This window comes from Malaclemys terrapin, chromosome 16 (genome assembly GCF_027887155.1).
Source record: "Malaclemys terrapin pileata isolate rMalTer1 chromosome 16, rMalTer1.hap1, whole genome shotgun sequence".
Lineage (NCBI taxonomy): Eukaryota > Metazoa > Chordata > Testudines > Emydidae > Malaclemys > Malaclemys terrapin.
In genome coordinates this window covers 30,259,684-30,279,071 of record NC_071520.1, presented here as the reverse complement: position 1 = coordinate 30,279,071, position 19,388 = coordinate 30,259,684, and the positions used below count along the sequence as shown (strand labels likewise).

General features: G+C 51.3%; 1 protein-coding gene across 1 annotated transcript; it reads left to right on the top strand.

The window, feature by feature from the left end:
• Positions 1-667: 667 nt before the first annotated feature.
• On the top strand, positions 668-16,164 carry GLTP (glycolipid transfer protein). The gene is made up of 5 exons (XM_054006725.1): positions 668-844; positions 12,398-12,459; positions 13,270-13,403; positions 14,121-14,271; positions 15,211-16,164. Exons 1-5 carry the CDS (start codon positions 742-744, stop codon positions 15,391-15,393), a joined length of 633 nt encoding a protein of 210 aa, XP_053862700.1. The 5' UTR covers positions 668-741; the 3' UTR covers positions 15,394-16,164.
• The last annotated feature ends 3,224 nt before the right edge of the window (positions 16,165-19,388 follow it).

The following is a 19,388-nucleotide window of genomic DNA, read 5'->3' as shown; positions in this document are numbered from 1 at the left end:
CCTGTATCCAGATAGTGGCTAATGCCAGATGCTTTCGAGGGAATTATCAGAATAGGGCAACTATCAAGTGATCCATCCCCGGTCTCTCAGTCCCAGCTGCCAGCAGTCAGAGGGTTGGGCCACCCAAAGCAGTGGGTTGTGTCGCTGACCAGCCTGGCTAATAGCAATTGATGGCCCTATCTGCCATGAACTACCAAGTTGTGTTTTTTTACCCAATGATCATTTTGGGCTCCACAACATCCCCTGGCGAGGAGTTCCACAGGTTAACTGTGGCTTGGGTGAAGACATCCTTTCTTCTGTTTGTTTTAAGCCTGCTGTCTATGGATGTCATTGGGTGACCCAGGCTGGTGCGTTATAGGGAGGGGTACATAACATGTCCCAGTGCCCTGGCTCCACACTGCAGGCCCATCCCCTGGGCCAGGCCTCCATGGGGGCGCAGGTGTGGCTGGCCCATGCCCTGCGCCTGCCTGCCGCACGGACTGTCACCCCCAGGGGGCGCGCGGGGCCGGGGGAGGCGTGGCTGTCCATGCTCACTTCCGGGATGGGCGGGCCCGGGCAGGCCCCGGTGATTGGGCGGGCTGGGGCGGAAGTAGCCCGGTGATTGGGCGGGACACATCGGGCCGGCAATTGGGCCCCGCCCTAAAGAGGCTCTAGCCGGGTGCTCCCCCCGCGCGCTCAGTGCGAGCCCAGGCGGCGGCGGCTCCGGTCGGGCTCGCGGCGCAGGCGGCCTCGCCCCCAGTCATGGCGCTGCTGCTGGAGCACGAGTTCCGGGTGGTGCCGGCGGACCGGGAGATCGAGACCGGCCCCTTCCTGGACGCCGTGGCGCATCTGCCGCCCTTCTTCGGTGCGGGGCTGGGCAGGGAGAAGCACTCCTGGGGTGGTGGGGAAGGGTCTAGCCCAAGGCGTGGGGCTGGGGAAGCACCCGGGGGGGTGGGTGCGGGGCTGGACAGGGAGAAGCACCCCTGGGGTGGTGGGTGGGTGCCGTGCCCCGGGGTGCGGGGCTGGACAGGGAGAAGCACCCCTGGGGTGGTGGGTGGGTGCCGTGCCCCGGGGTGCGGGGCTGGACAGGGAGAAGCACCCCTGGGGTGGTGGGTGGGTGCCGTGCCCCGGGGTGCGGGGCTGGACAGGGAGAAGCACCCCTGGGGTGGTGGGTGGGTGCCGTGCCCCGGGGTGCGGGGCTGGACAGGGAGAAGCACCCCTGGGGTGGTGGGGAAGGGTCTAGCCCAAGGCATGGGGCTGGGGAAGCACCCGGGGGGTGGGTGCGGGGCTGGGCTGGGCAGGGGAAGCGGCCGGGGTCAGCTGGCCGGGGGGGAAGCACCCCGGGGGGGGTGGGTGGGTGCAGGGCAGGACCCGGTGAGCCAGCTCGCCCCCTGGGGATGTGGCTCGTTCCCTCTCCGCCCGCTGGAGACCCTGGTGCGCTGCTTGCTGGGGTTAAGCTCCCTGTGCTGCGGTGGCATCGGAGACTCTGGTGAGGTGCAGGCAAAGGGGAGCCCTTTGCTCCATGCCAGGCCTGACGCTGGACAGACCCTGCTCCAGCCCCAGGGGTGCTGTGCACAGGCTGGCCCCTACCACGCCCTGTGCGCTCGGGCCCCTGTCCTGGCCGGGGGGGAGATGTGCCCTGGCAGCCCAACCCGGGGTAGGCACGGCTGTGCTGCCTTTGAGATGAGTCCAGTGACCTGTTGGTGGGTAGCTGATAGGGTGCGTGTGCCCCGGATATCTGTCAAGTCTGAGCCGTTTTGCTAGCTCAGGGATCCTTCCCTGTGCCCTGCAGGTCGGTCGCTCGCTCTGCCCTCGTGTACCCAGCCCTCTCAACAGTGCTCGCTTTTCTGTTTCAGGTAGTGTCAGGATGCTCCAGGCTGTCTCGGACACGCTCAGTTAGACAGAGGGTCAGACTGTATTGGCTGGCACACTGTGCTTATCGCCTGGAGCTGAGAGAGTCAGGAGACCTTGTACCAGATCCTCAGCAGCTGTGTCCAGAGAGGTGTGAGGGTTAGCGAAACCCGCGGGAGTTTGTTGGAGCGGCTCTGTGTGGGTGGGGGGTTCAAGCTGGCTCCTTAATTCAGAGTCAAGGCATTTCTAGCACTTCGCCAGTGCACGGACTCTGGTGTTTCATGTACTGCTTTTTACATGTAGGAAGGAAAGCTGTATTAGGGGACATGGTGTAATTAACGCAGTACAGCTTGTGTGTCTAGATGAGCCCTTAGATGGCTGTGCTCCAGTTAAAGATGTACAGTGCCTAATGTGGCTCAGTTATATTGGTATAAAGCTGCTTATACCGGGATAGCTTATTCCTGTCACACAATGTCAACACCTTAAAAATGTAATATGCCAAGGCCTAGGCTACATGCCGTCTTTGTACCTGCATGTGGTATGGCTGTGCAATGAGTTTGTAACTGACTGGGCTGGAGAGGGGGACTGTGGAAAATAGAAAAGCTTGGCACACCCTTAATGTTCCCTAAACGGCTTTCCCGACGTAGGCTATCTAGCACAACCCTTCAGAGGAGGCTTTCTCTCCTAGGTGTGGGGTGATGCTGCTGGTTAGTTCAAAAAACCAAAAACCTGGGACTCTTTTCAAGGGGTTCTGTGTTAATTGACACAGCTCTGCAATGTATGTGGGGCTTTTGAGACGTGGTTACATCAGCCAAATGCACCTAAACATGGCCAACAGTTTAAGTGCATGGAGAGGACCTGGTTGGTTTGTAGATGAATCTCACTGAGCCCTATATTGATGGATCTGCCAGTGTTTGTTAGAAGCTTTAACTTTCTGGGGTTTAAAGCACTGCTTGTTCTGGCCTCAAACCCAGCACAGCCTTGGATTTTTTTTTTAAAGAGGGGGGAGGGGAGGCTGGTTTTTTTTTTTTCAAAAGCATGGGAGACTTGGCTTGTGGTTCTGATTCAGTGCCCTAAGAGGAGGGGCACAGGCAGGTGTAAAGTGATGATTCTCTCTAAACTTGGACTCCGATGATGACAAACTTTTCCAGCACTTCTCCAAGATCTTAATATTTTGGGAGACTGTTAAACAGCAGTCTCCCCCTTTAAAATTCAGCTGAATTAGTTGCCTTGGAATAAGGTGAGGGGGTCTGAAGGCAGCATTTAAGGCTGCATAGTGTGTTGGGCCCACAAGGGCTTTGTAGGGAAACTCTGTGCCCAGGCAGGATGTCCAGAAAAATGTATCTGGAAGAACCACTGGACAAGTGAGTGTTTTCCTAGCCCCAGGAAAGGGCATCAAGGAAGCAGCAGCTTCCCATGATTTCAGTGCCCCCCCCTCAAGGAAAGGGGGATTTTGGGTGGTGATATTCCTTCTTTCCCTGCTCCCTCAGACGTCTTGTAAATGGAGCCAGTCCAGCCACAAGAACAGGCCCCCATGACCTGGCATTAAATATGCTGATGGTGCTTGGGAAAACTGCATCAGTTATTCTGCCTCAGCTGGAGTTGGCAGCACCCCCTGTCATGGATTTAAATGGGAGACAGTTGCCCAGTCCCCAAGGAATTGGCAGTCTGAATCATGTCCTAGAAAATGAGCTCCCCAGGCGTAAAATCCGCTTGCCTGGCATCTAACATGGTGTTGGGACAATACGTTGTTTACTTGCTCACCCCAGGGGCGTTGACAAGTAGGCCACAAGGCTTGTTGCAGAATTTATGGATGATTTTCTCTGGCCTGTGTTACACAGGCCGTTAGACTAAAAAATCTACCTGAAATGTTGTTCTGCTTCCTGAGACAGACATTCTGTTCCGAGAGAGACCTGGGCATGGGGCTGAGTTGCCCGCTAACAATTGCATTCTCTTTGCAGTTACTGGATCCGTTTTGTTCAGTGGTTGAGATGTACGAATTGTTGCCCTTTCAGGGCTGAACTCTACATTTCAGTTCTCGGGACTTGGCTGGAAAGTCAGCACTCAACTGAGCAGGCTGCAGGGTTAACGAAGCAGGGTTGTTTAAAGTAAAACCCCACTCTTCACGTCTGCAGGAGAGGGTTGCAGCTAAAGCAGACGAACAGGCTTGATGTTTATTACCATGGCACTAAAGCCCTGCCTGAGCTTTAGGACTGTGGTGAATGCCTGCTCAAGAATTCATGTAAGGTTTGGATATGGTGGATTTTAACTTCCGTGGATTCCTGGTAGATGCCTCCCCTGATCAATTGATCCTCAAGCAGTGATGGCCGTTAAACGTCATACCTTGGGTACATCTGCCTTCTAAAGATTTGCTCTTGCACCGCGCACCGAGGTGAACTCTGCTTCCCTGTGCTGTCCTATAATAGGTCATGGGGGGCAGGGGATCGCTCAGTGGTTTGAGCATTGGCCTGCTAAACCCAGGGTTGAGTTCAATGCTTGAGGGGGCCATTTAGGGATCTGGGGCAAAAATCAGTACTTGGTCCTGCTAGTGAAGGCTGGGGGCTGGACTCAATGACCTTTCAAGGTCCCTTCCAGTTCTAGGAGATAGGATATCTCCATTAATTGTTTTTTAATGGGGCATCTTTTCCTGCATGGTCTTTGACTGTTTCCTCATCCTTTCATCTCTCTCTCTCTCTCTCTCTCTCTGCACCATGTCTCCCTCCCTAAACTGAGTTTTCAGCCCCACAACATCTCATTACTGTACTTTCTGTAAAGCTTTCCCTCCTTCCCTCCTGGGCACTCACAACGTTTGGCAATTGTACCCCACACCTAAAAGCCAGAGGATTAAACCTACTAGCCAAAGATACTGACCAGGTGAGAAGCCAATTTCTATGCCCCCTACCTTCTTAGGCTCCTTGCAAAGAGGAGGATGTTGGGATTCCAATGAAGTGTTGACCCTCCTCCAGCCGCCTGGCTTTAGCAGTGGAGAGGGGTCTGTGACTCGGCCTGTCTGTCCTACTCTGGTTTTGATCTGCCTTCCCAGTGGATACCTCCAGTGCCTGCCTCAGCTGTTACAGTGGTTGCCAAACTTTTTACTGAGGTGACTCACCAACTGCATTTTTTGTCTTCCCCTGCTCCTCCTCTTCTCAGCCCTCCAGTGCCCTGCTCTCCCCTCCCCTACCCCCAAGCCTCCTTCTTGGCTCACCAGCCCTTTCCCCGTCTGCAGCCCCAGCCAGCTCCTCTCTCTCAGGCCGCTGCTGTCAGCTTGCTGGCTCCAGCTGCTCCCTCGATCCCACTTCCCACCCTGCTGCCCTGGCCCAGCAGCAGTGAGTGCAGCAGGGGAGGGGAGGAGAATGCTTCCAGAGCATGCATGGGGTGAGGAGTGACAGGAGGGCAGTGACAGGCAACCCACCTACACCTTTCCTGTGACCCCCTAATGGGTCAAGATCTGTCATTTGGGGGACACTGACTTGCAGCTCTTTTGAGCAGCAGTGGGGAAGCTGACTTGATTCTGTTAGTTTCATTGCTGCCCAGAGCGTTCTGACTAGCAGCAATAAAACTGACCAGGAATTGTTCAGTTTTCACCCTGCTGTAGCTTGGCAGAGGCCTTGAGCTGTAGGACTACGTCAATTCCCTTCTGCTTGCATTTGCAGAGTTAGTGTTACAATCACGGGGGTTAAAATGGAAGCTTAGATTCTGCAGCTGTTCCGATGGTGCAGGAAAGCTGCCTGTTTCCCCGAGCATGTGGGTTTGTCCTGTCCCAGTAAACTAAACATGTTTTTAATATAAATGTTTGACAGCCAAAAGAATTAGGTATGTTCCTGCTTGGTTATATCTCCTGCAAATTACTCAGTTAAGTGGAATGCAGCGTATTAGAAATCAGCCCAGTTCTCAGATAAGTAGCATGCTTCATAATTGAGTGTAACTGAATCTTGCCACCAATCCTGCCCTGTTTACAGGCAGTATATAGTGATACTTTGCTTTCTCTTGTTGTCGGATATCCAAGTGAATAAGGAGCCTCTATCCTTCAGTCATTTTGTGTGTGTGATCTATAGAAAAAGAACTTCAGCAGTGCAGTGTGTTAATGGTGACTGTCTTTGGAAGGCTACCAATACTTGTCAGCAAAGGGAATCGAGAGCAAGAAGGAAGATCTCGAGCCCACACTCAAAACAGTGGGAGGTCGCTGAGTTGTGACTGCTTGTGAGCTGTGGCGGTTACTAGATGTTGCTATTGCTGTTCTGATCAAGAGGGAAAAATCCCCAAGGTGTGTTGCACTCTGTATGTAACATGAATCCATCCCTCCAACCCAATATTTACTTACCTGATTTGGCAGCATAAGCAAGACTTAGGTAAGCAGTGACTGACTCTACTGGATAGGACGGGTGGAACAACTCTTTTCTTGAATGGCTTGGGAAATGCAGGTGGTAGCAGCACAAGTAAGAGCATTAACCTTTCTGCGGTGCTCTGGGGAGGGAAGTATCCTGGCAGCATCCTTCTGAGTGAGGTGGGGATTGTCTTTTGACCAGTCACGTTGGGATGTGGAACACAAATGAAGTGGAACTCTGCTACTGGTGATTGGGGGGGGGAGTTAAATGTGTATATACAATTGTTAGTGACTTGTCTGTGGTCTACATCAAGTGGGTACTAGAGCCAGGGTTAGTGCCTGGGCATTGCTAGCTCCCAGTACTGTGTTCAGTCCACTTGGTCACGCTGTGTTCCATTGCAGGCCTTTCCTGTTTGTCTCGCTGCATTGTAACATGCTGAGCTCCTCCTGGCAGTTGGATGCCAGTGGACTAGGTAATGCTGTTGGAAGAACATTGGGGCTACTTCAGCGAGAGATGCTGCTGTACGACCTCGTTCCACTCGTGTCAGTTTCCTGGAGGCAGTTAGGGCCCAGTAGGATTTGTCACAGTTTACAATAATGCTGAAGAGTGACTCTGCCATCTGTCTAAAACACCAAACAGATGCCCCTCTGAGCACCCTGGCTCTGCCCAATCCCTTGCCCAGAGAAGGGCAGGGATGCTCGCTGAGCGTGAGAACCTCTGGTCAGTAGTAAAGTCAGCAGCCCTGACTGGGCAGGAGAATCTTTCCAATGTGGAGCTGTTTTACCCCTGCAGCCCTGGAATCTGTGATCGCACCAAACCTACCGCAGCTTGGTGTGGGGAGGGGCTGGAACAGTCTGTGTGAAGGGTAACCCTGTGTCGCCAAGCAGCGGTGTAAAAAGGGCAGCAGAGGTTCCATGCCTGTCTCAATGACGGTCAGATTTCTCAGAGTACAAGAGAAGCTGTTTTACTTCTGGCAGCCCCACAAATGTTGCCTATGACGGATGAGAGTGAAGGCAGGATTTGGCTTTGCGACGAGCCAAGTTAACAGTTCTGTTATAGTCTAGCACTGTTTGCTGCCGATAGCTATCTGGGGTAAAAAACAGTAACTTTGAATAACAATGTTGACTCTGAATTCACATGGGGAGCAGCAGACCTGTTGAACAGAAATGTCACTCTTTACCAGGCCCCTACCTGCATCCCAGCAGATTGAGGAAGTTTTAATTCATCATATTTCAAACAAAGTACCAAGCAAGGTCTTTAGCTGGCACGCCCATCACTGCTATTGGCCTACGGGGCGTGCTCGTGGGTGAGAACCAAAGCTTCTTACAAAGGGATCATCCCACATGTGGTCTGCCTGACTCAATCATATCGTAATCCAGTGACTGGTTGGATTGCATCACTGGAGAACTTGTACAGTAGAAGGTTAATTGGCAAAGATCCCATCAAACTGGCTAAACGACTGAGTGGAAAACTGCTGAAGCTCGCAGTTCAAATTCCCTCGAGTCAAACTGGTCACTGTAAGAACCGCCTGGGCTGGCCCAACCACGTCAAAGAGGGAGCTGAGCAACAACACAAGATCATGATTTAACCAAGTCACCCGGAAAATCAGGGGCCGTGCCAGGGATAGAACCCAGATTGGAGTCCAGTGCTCTAACCACAGGACTGCTGTCCTTGTCCTGTCCCCCCTCACTGCCGGGGCACTGGAAGCTCGGTCTTCTGTGCAGTGACCTTTATAGTACTTCATGGCTTCTGTCCCTCCACTGCACTAGCAGTTGGTTGAGTTCTTATGGCATTGTTCCAAATCAGATGGGGGGAGGACTTTAAGATGCTGTTGTGGGAAGGCAGCTTGGGAGACCAGATTTCAGCCTGAATTGATGTGCATGTATTGTCACTCCAAGAACCTTCCCCATTTCCCAGGATTCCTTTCCTTGAGCCAGTCCTTCAAAAACGCAGACCAGCTTTGCTGTGTGAATGGAGCTGTCTCTCACCAGCAACCCTCAAACGCAGCATAGGGCAGCTTGGTGACCCTGGCAATAGAGGCTTGTCTCAAAACATCTGTTCAGAAATCTTGTTTTATCACACTGACCTTACTGAGCTCCCACCTCCCTTAGTGCAGACAGTGTTGTGTTAGGGAGCAGTAACCTGCGTTACAAACACACCACAGTGAAGCCATTAACAGTCGCCTCCTTCACAACTCCCTGTAATGGTCTTGTGTAACCACTGACACATCTGCAGCGTAATTGAAGGGCTTGTTTACACTTGAAAGTTAATTCAGATCAAAGTAGGGTGTGGATTTAAAGTGTGAGATCTGTTCTAGACTAACTCATGTGTGGACAAGCCCTAAAAATCCGGATTTTTATTTGGCATTGGGATATTTCAACACCGTGGATATTCTGCTGTTAAATTGTGAGCAAATAAGTGTCTGGTATAGCGCAAGCAGGAAAGAGGGCTGATTATCCATCTCGCCCTCCGCTTTATCCCCAGCTTCTCCAGCATTTCTTCCTGGGATGAAATAGGAAGGTGGCACCTCCCTGTAAAGGTATCAAAGCTGCTAGGGTGAGGCCGTCAGCAAGAGCCATTACGCTGCGCTCTGGGGCAATGCAAAGCAGAAGGATTCGGTCTGAGCTAAAACTGGTAAAACAGGAATGTGACGGGCAGAGCAGTCGTGTTCCCAGGACCGGGTTTGTGCTAAGCGTAGCCTTGGACGGGCTGCTGCAGTAGGGGAGCAAGAAGCAGCTTGTGGCCCTACGCTCTGGGAATGCTCCTCTACACCCACGTGTTTGGGGCAGAACTTACTTGCTGAGTTAGTTTTTATCCTATCTGATAAAGCTGTTACAAGCTAACCATGTAGTCTTAAACCTAATGGATGTTCATTGGAAGCTGAATAAATCTGAAAACCTTTGGCTCAGCAGAGCACTAATTGCAAAGAGTAGTGCTACGAAACGGAAATCCAGGATGCGTCAGCGATTGGAGCACCAACAACATGAGCTGGGCTGCCATGGGATGAGTTGAACAGTCTCGGATGCCTTCCTAGAAGGATCTGAATGATCCTATTAAATGCATACCCCGCTCCCTGCCCATCCTCTGAATTTTGCTTCTGTTCATCTTATTCTAATGGTTTCCCCTCCAGTTTCTCTCTCTGCAGAATAAGATTTAAAACTAGTTGGATTTTTATAAATGGGAATGCAAATTGATTTGTATTCTGTATAATCAAATGTTGAAAGCATAGGAAAGATGAGGTAGCAGTGGGTTACTGCGTTGTGAGAAGCTTGCGTATGGAGGGATGGGGAGGCCTGTATGTGTGTATTTAAAGTTTTAACGCGTTGATGGTGGGGAGAAAGAAACGGCTTGTGAGCGCTGTCGGGTGTTGGGAAGCTGTGTCCCCTGGGATGGCGGCTACTTTGGCTGACTGGGATCTCACCGCGGCTCCCTTCTGGACAGCCCTGGGCCCTTTGCCCAAAGTAGAATGGGCTGTGGGGAGCCAGAAAAGGGGTTTTTCAAACAGCGCTTTGCTCGCCTAACCCACTATCTCTGCTATTCAGTGGCACGGAGGCCAGCATTCCTTCTCAGCCCGTCCCTCTGGACATCACTGCTGCTTTGGGTCCTGACAGGCCCAGGTTCCTTCTGGCATCCTGTCCCCCCTCGGCTTTCCTGACTTCCTCCTGGTTCTCTGTCTGGCTGTTCTTGGAGGGGATCCCGCTCTGCTCTCCATCTTCTCCCTCTGCTCTCTCCGGGTGAGCTCACTTGCACAGTCTCAACCATCCTCCTGATGCTGAAGGCTCAGGCTCCGCCTCTGCTCCTGACCTGTCTCCCTCCAGCTGACCCTGCACCTCTCCCTGGCTGCCATCTCCTTGGGGAGTCTGGCTTCCGCGGCCCAAGCTGTGCTCACGTCCTCTCCTCTTCAGCCAGTGCCGTGATGGGCTGGGGCCTCTAGGTGCTGCAGTGATGTATGTGTAGGTCAAACTCCTCTCCCATCAGTGTACTGGGGATGGGGGAGCTCAGACGCTTGTCCCATGGAAATAATGAACCAGTTCACTCGTCTAGTGTGGACGGGCCAGGTGGTCCCTGGCTGCTGGCGAACAGGATTTCCATAGCCAGTTAGGCATTTCCATCTGTGGGGGAGGGGCAGGGGCGTCATGGAATGTGTACAGCAACTTCTCTTTTCTAAGCAGACTGGCCGGCCCCATGCAGAAAAATCCCAGTGGGGCGTGTGGTGCCCAGGGGCCCTGCCAGTGGGGATTGCACTGTATCAGGGAGCCCCAGCCGCTGCGGGGTGGGGTGGGGATATTGCGGGCATTGCCCCAGTTGCATTTCCTGAGCTGATGCTCCTCAGTGGCAAACCCAGAGTGCAGATTCTGCTGCCTTTCCACGTCCTGATGTCAGGATGTGCAGTTCTCAGCCGCGTCCATCTCTCATTGCACGGGTGGAAGCTGTTGCTCAGTTAAATGTCCATCAGACAAGAGCTAGTGTTCTGTTCCAGGGGCTGCCTCCGTGGCCGTGCTCCTGACAATGTCTGCTATTGTGGGAGACTTGCATTACAAAAGTCCCCCTACTAAAGCTGCGTATAAGGCAGTATAATGGCTGCCTTGATTGCCAGCCACTATCAATGAGGTGCTGTATCTTTTAATTGGATGCATTGATTTTACTGAGACACTTTGGTCGAACGCCATAAGTCACAGAACAGTAACCTAAACCCCCTTCAAGTTGGGTCAAGTAGTGAGATGGCGTGAAAATGGTTCCCAAGTGCTTGTGGTACCTGCCCACATGGCGCTCTCTGCATGAGGGCTCTGGCCCCTGGTGCTCTGCTGTGTGCTGTCCTCTGGTTTAGGGGAGATGTTCTCAAGAGCCAAGTGTGCCAGGGCCCTTCCCCATCTCTGTACGTAACTCTGGGGATCTGGCTGAAGCACAAGAAATTAAAGCTTCGGGCTTTGCTAAAGTGAATTTGGAGACCGTGAAGTGCAGGCACGTCATGGGCAGCCGTGAAGCTGACCTGGCTCTGCCTTGCTCTCGTCATTCCCTCTTCCCCATTGTCCGTGTGCTCCTGGCCTGGCCTGGCAGGAGCGCTGGGAAGGGGGAGCGGGATCATTCAGCCTCTGGTGCCTGACCCTGCTGGAAGGGGCTGACCGTGGAGCTGGGTTTTTCTGCCTTGTGTGCTTGTCCAGGGGAGACTCCCAACTCCTGGTCTATTTCAACCCAATCCAAATTCAGGCCTGTGACCTAGAGGTAAAGGATCTGTATCCCTTGGCATCTCTGCTGGATCAAAATATCATTGCCAGCCCTATGCAAATAGGGTCATGGATTTCTCCGAAGGATTGTTCAGGGGTCAAGGAAATGTTACACACTAACAGTCGGTGGCACTGCCCTTCAGTTAACCAGCCTTTCTTAAAAATAAGATTCACAACAATGGAAGGGAGGAAGTAATCGGAATCCACAGATTATTGCTAAGAACTGAAAAACTAGTGTGCCTTACCTCGGAGTAACTAGTGTGTGAGCTGTCCCGAGGGAAGAGCACAATGAAGACATGGCACTTGAGTTTTATAGTGAGGTAAGCTGGGCGTGGCCAGCGCTCGACCCTCACCTGGGGTTGACCTCATGGTAAAACTGAAGTATGTTGTGTTTCCCTGTGTTCTTCCCTCCTGACCGCTCATGCAAACATCCCTCCTTTTGAGCAGTGAGGACAAGGCCATAGAGGGCTGGGAAGTCAGATTCCTCGACAAAGGAAAGCTTTCAAACTGGGACATGTGTAAGCACTAAACAGCTGACGCGTGACAGAGTGACGATGAAACTGGGGGATCTAAAGTGATGTGGTAATACAGCATGACCAAGCTGACCGCCTTGAGAGCATTTTGACCTTAAGCAGAATTCACTTCCTGCCCCAATAAACTGGTGGTACCGACTGGTAGGAGCTGAAGCTCAATTGGTTTGTCCCCGAAGTGCTGTGAAGATAGAAGCAGTAGGACTGCTTGTGATTTTTTTGCCCCAAGTGTGTGTGGTTATTTATCCACTGGACACCCCCTTTGTAGCTCGGCTGTTTGTAGATACCTCATGCTTTTTTTCACCCTGACTTGTTTGTATCTGATCTGTTCCGGATCTGTTTCCTTTTGACTGTATTTCAGAGGTATCTGGTTGTATGCCCTGATTCAGGGATCTGTTCTGTGACATAAATTGGCTCTTTTCGTTGGCCTTCCTGACACGCCCTCTCTTTTTTTTTTTTTTTTTTTTTTTTTTTTTTTTCCCCCTAGATTGCCTTGGGACACCAATCGTGTATTCGCCAGTCAAAGCAGATCTAGCTGGAAATATCAAGGTAGGAAGGGGTATCCCTGAGGTCTCGGATTCTTCAAGACCTGTATTCTGGTGGTACTTGCACTACATCACCAAACTCCAACACTAAAGGCTACAATCACTAATAATTGTGCTGTGCTGGGGAGACTTGAATTTGGCGAATTTCTCCATGTGAAGCTGTTGTCAAAATGGAAAGCTGTGAATTGGAGATGGCAAGGAGGGTCACACTGGGTTTCTTAGCACAGCTTCAAGCAGAGGAACATTCAGTCCAGGGTTGCTTCTGGCTTCCTCCCCCCTCCCCCTCCCCCTGCAAAGACCTCTCTAGGTTCAGGATTGACATTTGCTATTAGGTTTCTGTATTGACTGGCCTCTTCAGTTAGTTGCTTCTGCTTGAAATTTCCCACAGTGCCTATAGCAATGAATTCAAGGAACAAAACTGGCGAGAGCACCAGGCCAATGTCTCCAGCAGGCCTTGGGAATATTCTTAGTTACATTGCAGTCATAAAATGGGAGTCTCTTCCTGAAGGAGCCTGCAGTTCTGTGGACTTGGGTTTCCAGCAAACATGCTTTTTGGCTAGTTCATCACTGATTTCCCCATTTATGCAGCTGTGATGCTATCTACCAATGTTAAACACCCTGAATTTGGATAAATACTTAGACCATTTTCCCTCCTCCTCCTCCTGCAATGTTGCTGAACATTGCTAAGCTGCCTGTAATGGGAGTGCAGAGGTCAGTGCTCATAACACTGCATTTTAATTGCAATACACTCGTTTCTAAGGCTGTAGGCTGCATTCAGGCAAAGCTCTGAATTATTTCCTTTGGTCAATTTCAGAAAATCCGAGCAGTTTATGAATCAAATCCTACCAAGTTCAAAACGCTAAAGAACATTTTGGAAGTGGAGAAGGAAATGTATGGACCAGAGTGGCCGAAAACTGGTGCGACACTGGCACTAATGTGGCTAAAAAGGTGAAATGTAGATTGTGTGGCTGTAAATCTCTCGCTCTCTAGACTTGCATGCCAAATGCTGATTCCACTACAGAGAATGAGTTGCTCTTTGTGGTTCTGGCCTAGTTAAAACTCCATTGCTATTAATTTGTCCCCCTCCAGTATGTCTGTCACCTGGTAAAACAAGGCTGCTGTCTTCAATACATAGTCTGTTCTAGCACTGTGGTTCTCAACCAGGGGTCCGCAGCCTCCCAGTGTCTGGAGCCCTGTGCCCCCTTCTGTGGCTGAAGCCCTGAGACATCTTCAACGCAGTGGCTGAAGCCAGGAGCCCTGAACTTTCCCCTGTCTCTCTTCTCTTCTCTTCTCTTCTCTTCTCTCCCTCCCCCCCCCCCCCGGCCCCTGGAGTTTTTATGGTGTGTGTGGGAGGGGGGAGCTCAAAAGAAGGTTTGGCCTAGACCATGTGGGCTGCCTGATGCATACATGGCAGGAATGGTAAATTCTGGAGAGAGGCCATGTGAAAACCCTGCTGCAAGAAATCCAGAATCCTGCTGCAGCCACAGCCTGTTAACCTCCCTCGGGGAGGTGTTTTGAGACTGGTACTATGGGTGACACTTGCAGATGCGGTTTCTCTCCTAACTTGGGCTGACTGGTGATAGAACTGCGAAATGCCTGATGGACAGTTGTGTGTCTAGTGCAAACCTCTCACACAGCTGTTCTGTGCTCTCCTTATTCACTCAGGGGCCTGAAGTTCATTCAAGTTCTCCTGCAGAGCCTTTCAGATGGCGAGAGGGATGAGGAAAACCCGAACCTCATCCGAGTCAATGCACTGAAAGCCTATGAAATAGCCCTGAAGAAATATCATGGCTGGATGTTGCAGAAGCTCTTTTCAGTGAGTGCTTGCCTCCAGAGGGACTAGGGGAGAGACGCCCGACTCATTGGCTGGGCATAGCCCCTGGAGCAGTGCTTCCTGGTGAAGGCGGCTGGGAGTTGGTGCCTAGATGCTCACCCTATAAATACCTTTAGTCTCTCCTGCATAAGGAGTGCAGGATTGGGCTCTGCTCTGCTTCTTCTCCTAGGCTTGGCCAGGAGGGGACATGATTTTCCAAAGTGTCTCAGGGTTTGGGAGTCAGTCTACACAGGGTAAAGGAACCTGACTTCTCAGAGTGCAGAGCTCCTGCCTGCTGAAAACCCAGCCCCTGGGCCTCTGTCACTAGTCACTCCTGGGAATCCTGGCCAGTTGGTGCTATGCAGGGGACTTGTGGGCTCTGGGCTAGTCTCCGTGATCCCAAGGAGATGCTCAATTCTGAGTAGCCAGTGGGGTTGCTATCAAAGTTTGCTGTGGTAGATGCTTGTCACAGCAACTTCTGTGTGGCAAGTTGTTGGTCTCGGCTGTGCTTGTAAGAACTCACTTGGCTCCTTTGGTGCAGAGCCGGGAGTGTTCTGCTTGGGGGGGGGGATGGGCCCTAACAGAGCTAACGGGAGCCTGGGCAAGGCAGTGGAAGTTTGTGGTAGGCAAAACGGACAATGGTGAGCTTGGGGGTGTCTCGGCGGGGAGCAAGGGATGGTCGTGCTGATTTAATCTTCTAGAGTGAGGATTTCCTCAGTCAATTAGGCAACTTGGAAGGAAATTTAAGTTTTGCACCTACCTTTGGCTTTAAGCCTTGTGGGCCTGCTGCTTTGAGGTGTTGAGCTCATGCAGCTTCTAGGGTGCATACAGCCCAAGGTGGGTTCATTTTATCGTCCATTTGTACAAAAAACAGTGAACTCTGAAGCGCCCCAGGTGTCTTGCCTACCTCTGCTTCACTACAAGTTCTTTCCCCCCTCTTAGGGATCCGTCTATGCTCTTCCATACAAGTCAGATTTACTGAAGGCTCTTGAGAAAGGAAAAGAAGTGAACGAGGAGGAGACTTTAGAGAAGATCCACCAGTTCCTAGCAAAAGCCACTCCTGTGCTGGATGCGATTTACGATATGTACACAAAAATGAATGCAGAACTGAACTACAAAGCTTAACATTTGCACAGGACTCCTACCACCAAGTATACACTACCTTCATCCTAACGTGGGAACCCGAAATCACTGAGCACGGGGGCTGCTCCTGGTCAGCAAGGGACTGATTCCTGGCCTGGATATGCAGGGAATAGCCTGGTTTTTAAATAGAGCAATAAACTAATGATTGTATCTCAAATCTTCATGGAACTTCCCACACCTATTTACCAACAGGGGAGCAATGAAACTTTCTACTCTTGACTTAACAGATTTCTTTAAACCCTGTCTGGGGAATGAGGTGAACTGACAATGCTTAGCTGCTGCTATTTTCTGGCTCTGCCTCAGTTTTAGAGAAGGGTCTTATGAAGATATTGGTGTATATTTAGATACCACCATGAGTTTGTACTTCCCTTGCAGCAGTTCCCTCTGATGGCCTGTGTGGGGGGTTAATAGGGTTAAACAGCTTGATTACACTGACTGAGAAGCTTCCAAAATAATGCCAGAAACTTGGAAGAAAATAAGCCTTCAGTGATTTCTCCCCCCTCCTCCAAGGTCACAGTGAAATCTTGTAGGATTGATTTTCCTCCAGGGTGGGAATGGTTTCTTTTGCCTAACTATTTCTTCAGGGACAGTTACTCCAAGTTAAACCACTTGTAACTGCTATGTGTGTATTCTTAAAAATTTTGCTCCAGAGACACAAGTTGCCTTAATAGTGGTTTGTGGCACAACTGAGCCTTACCTTAGGACAATGGAGGAGGGAGGGGAGAGAACTTCAAATAAATGCTAAAAATGAAACATCTGTTTTGAAATTCTTTTGATGTTATCTGACTAGAGAAATTCCTTCTCCTTTGGTGCCAGTCTCCTCACCATCTGTTCTCTTAAATTTTACATAGAGCATCTGTTTGATAATGTGATGCTTCACTCTGCACACATCTGGAGTCCTAGATTTGCAGTTCGATAATTCGAGAAGCTAAATTACCTACAAGCCTAGTTCAGATCGAGTCCTTTATCTCACCAGCAGATGGGGCTATTTGCTGTTTAGCATGGTCCAGCTTTAGTTCAGTGACTTATTTTTGCTATTTCAACTTGATTTGGCTGTCCTGCTCCTCCAACTTCTACCAGTGTGGAGGCCTAGAGTAATGGGGGTCAAATTGCCTGCTGCCTTTTCCTACCTGTGTTTTTACAGGCCACCTTGGCTATTGTAACTTGGCACAGAGTTCTACTGTTTAAAGTATTTCCATGGGATCTAGCTACACGTTCAGGTACTAGGCTCTGCTTTTTCCATCAACATGTTCAGCATTAGGAGAAAAAAGGTTGGTTAAAATCTGCCAGGTGCTCAGCTGATCCCATGCTTAATACTTGACTGATCTCAGAGTAACATGTAGGGCTGCTGGACCATGCCAGCACTGTCCCCTGTGAGCTACAGAACAGGGCCGCACCAATCCAGGCTTCCCTTGAAACGTGCCTTGTCTCAGGGCATGCAGGAAGCCCTATTCCATGGCAGGAAGGAAAAGGAGCTCGGTCCCAAGCCCCCCCTTGCCATTGCTCAGACTGCACACGGGGCTGCTGCCAGCATAGCGATCAGCTGGAGAAGGGAGCATGGGGAATCCCTGATCAGAGGGGCGGCCATCTTACAGCAAGGCATGTAGGCAGTGGGTATAGAAGGCCAGGGCAGGCTATGCCTCCCTTAGCACAGCTGGTTGTGGGGTTTGCAGGGGAAGATTTTGCTTATGCCCCATGCAGGGTCTGTGCTACTCACCTTCCTGGCTTCATCAGTAAGCTCTGGCGTCCAGGAAGATTACTAATGAACCCAGGAAGCTGAGTAACACGTTCTGGCCCCGGACCCTGCATGGGGCATATCAAAATCTCATGTTCTTGGGCAGAGATGAGCTTTTCTCAGGAGGGTAGCTTGGGGTCTCAGGAGGTGGAGGCGCAGCGCAGCTTGGGGGGGCACTGGCTGGCCTGGGCCTTCTCTGGGGGAGGTGGGTGGAGGGGGGACTCCACCTGCTGCCCATGGTGAGGTGAGTCCTGTCTGGATTCCCCGGGGTGGCTCATGCAGGAGAAGCAGTGCGGTAGTTTCCCAGCTGGGGGCCAGTGATGAGGAGCCAGCCCCTACAGGTGCTCCCTCAAGCTGGGGACAAGCAGCAGCGACCATCACCCGAGTGCCCCCCCCTCCCGCCCTGCCTGACATGAAGAGTACCAACAGGCCCATCCCAGTCTCATGGGTTGTAAGGGGCAAACTGCTCTTAAAGCCGCAGGAAAGCTCTGCCTGTGTGTGATGAGCACTGCTCGTGCTCCTTGCAGTACGTGTTCTGCCCTACGTCTCCTGGGAGAGAGGGGCTGCTGACTCCTCTTCTCCTGCAGCAGCAGGGGGCTGAATTACCAAGACACCAAAAACGTCTGAGCTTTGAGTGAATCTTCCACAGTAACAAGGTGCCCTGGGCCGAGTGATGGGCACAGTTATCTTGTGGGGTTGTTTTGGTTTTAAAGTGTTGTGCTCGGAGGGTCATTCACTCCTGGCTTATTGATGTACTTGCCCTGGAGTGCTGCATTGGGACAATGCTTTGTATGGCCTCCCACAATCCCCCTGTTTAGTGCTGGAATCCAGCGGGCGGAGCCTAACGTTCCAGGATGGAGCTGTGCCCTTGAGCCATCAGCATCTTCAGAACATGCAGGACGGGTGCCTGTCCTCATAGCCGCCTGGCATGTTCAAGCCATGCTGTGCAAACAGGTCACATGGAGGGGCCTGAGATGCTGACCAGCAGCAGGGCTGCCCAGAGGATTCAGGGGGCCTGGAGCAAAGCAATTTCAGGGGCCCCTTCCTTAAAAAAAAGTTGTAATACTATAGAATACTATATTCTCGTGGGGGCCCCTGCGGGGCCTGGGGCAAATTGCCCCACTTGCTCCCCCCCCCCGGGCGGTCCTGACCAGCAGTGACAGGGTTAACTGCTAGTGGGGTGATTTTAGCATTCATCAGTCAGTGCAGAATGTAACCGCTCATAGAGCTGAATGGAGACATTTGCCCATCTTTGGTCTTTCCGTGGCTGACGTGCAAAGATGCAGCCCATTGACTTCCACCGCAAAGGGCCCCAGCAGCTCACCTTTCAAAGTGGTTGACTTTATAAATAATGAGATATATTTTTGGTCCTCAAGAGTGTGAATATGCTGATGAACCTTGGTGAGTTCCCTACCAAACCCGCTCGCTCCTGACAGTAGCAGTAATAGGGACTTCACTGAAGAGAAACTATGGGGAAGGAGCATTTATAGGAGGCAGCAGTACTGTGTCCCTCTAAAGGCAAGTGCTAAGGTGTGATTATGGTAGGAATCCTGCTGTAGCTATACACTGGCTTCTAGAGCAAACAGTGTTTTGTGGGCACTCTCTGAAGGTGACACTAACACAAATAAGGCACATGTGTGTTCAGAATGATTCTCAATGGCGTTTGGGGGGACACCAGATGATTTGAAAGCAAGGGATGGAATAGGAGAGTGTAGTGCACAGTGGTTACAGACACACTAAGGATTGGGCCCTATCCTGTTCCCCAATGGGAGCGTTGACACGGACTTCAGTAGAAGCAGAATCAGGCCCTTTGTCAGTGACAAATACCATTCCAAGACCATTCAGAACAGGCACAGTTTACAGCAGTTCTTAAACCAGCCAACGGACCACTGATAGCATCACCGCACTTGCTGGTGGTCCATGGGCGTCTGGCTGATCCCACTGCACAGGGTCCTCCTTGTTCCCAGCTGTTTTATTCTCTACAAATAATCACCCTTGTTCCTGTGCTTGCTCTTGCTCACTTTACATTCTGATTTCTGCAGCTCATTGTTCACTGACCAGAAGTTAAAAAAATCCCCTCAGCCAATCCAAACTCCCAAACAGTACGATATGTAAACCACCCCACGCTTAGCAACAGTCTTCTCTGGAGTTGGCTAGTGCATGGGATGTATCCCATTCTGCTGTCACCTACTCCAGGGTAAATCCAGCCTGATTTAAACAGAGTTGGGCCAGATTTAAGCTG

What these genes read in the sequence shown, in the direction of transcription:
- GLTP (XM_054006725.1), top strand. Translation starts at nt 742, where the DNA reads ATGGCGCTGCTGCTGGAGCACGAGTTCCGGGTGGTGCCGGCGGACCGG. An exon ending in GCACTAATGTGGCTAAAAAG is followed by an intron (nt 13,404 to 14,120) that starts GTGAAATGTAGA and finishes TTATTCACTCAG; the next exon opens with GGGCCTGAAGTTCATTCAAG. An exon ending in TGTTGCAGAAGCTCTTTTCA is followed by an intron (nt 14,272 to 15,210) that starts GTGAGTGCTTGC and finishes CCCCCCTCTTAG; the next exon opens with GGATCCGTCTATGCTCTTCC.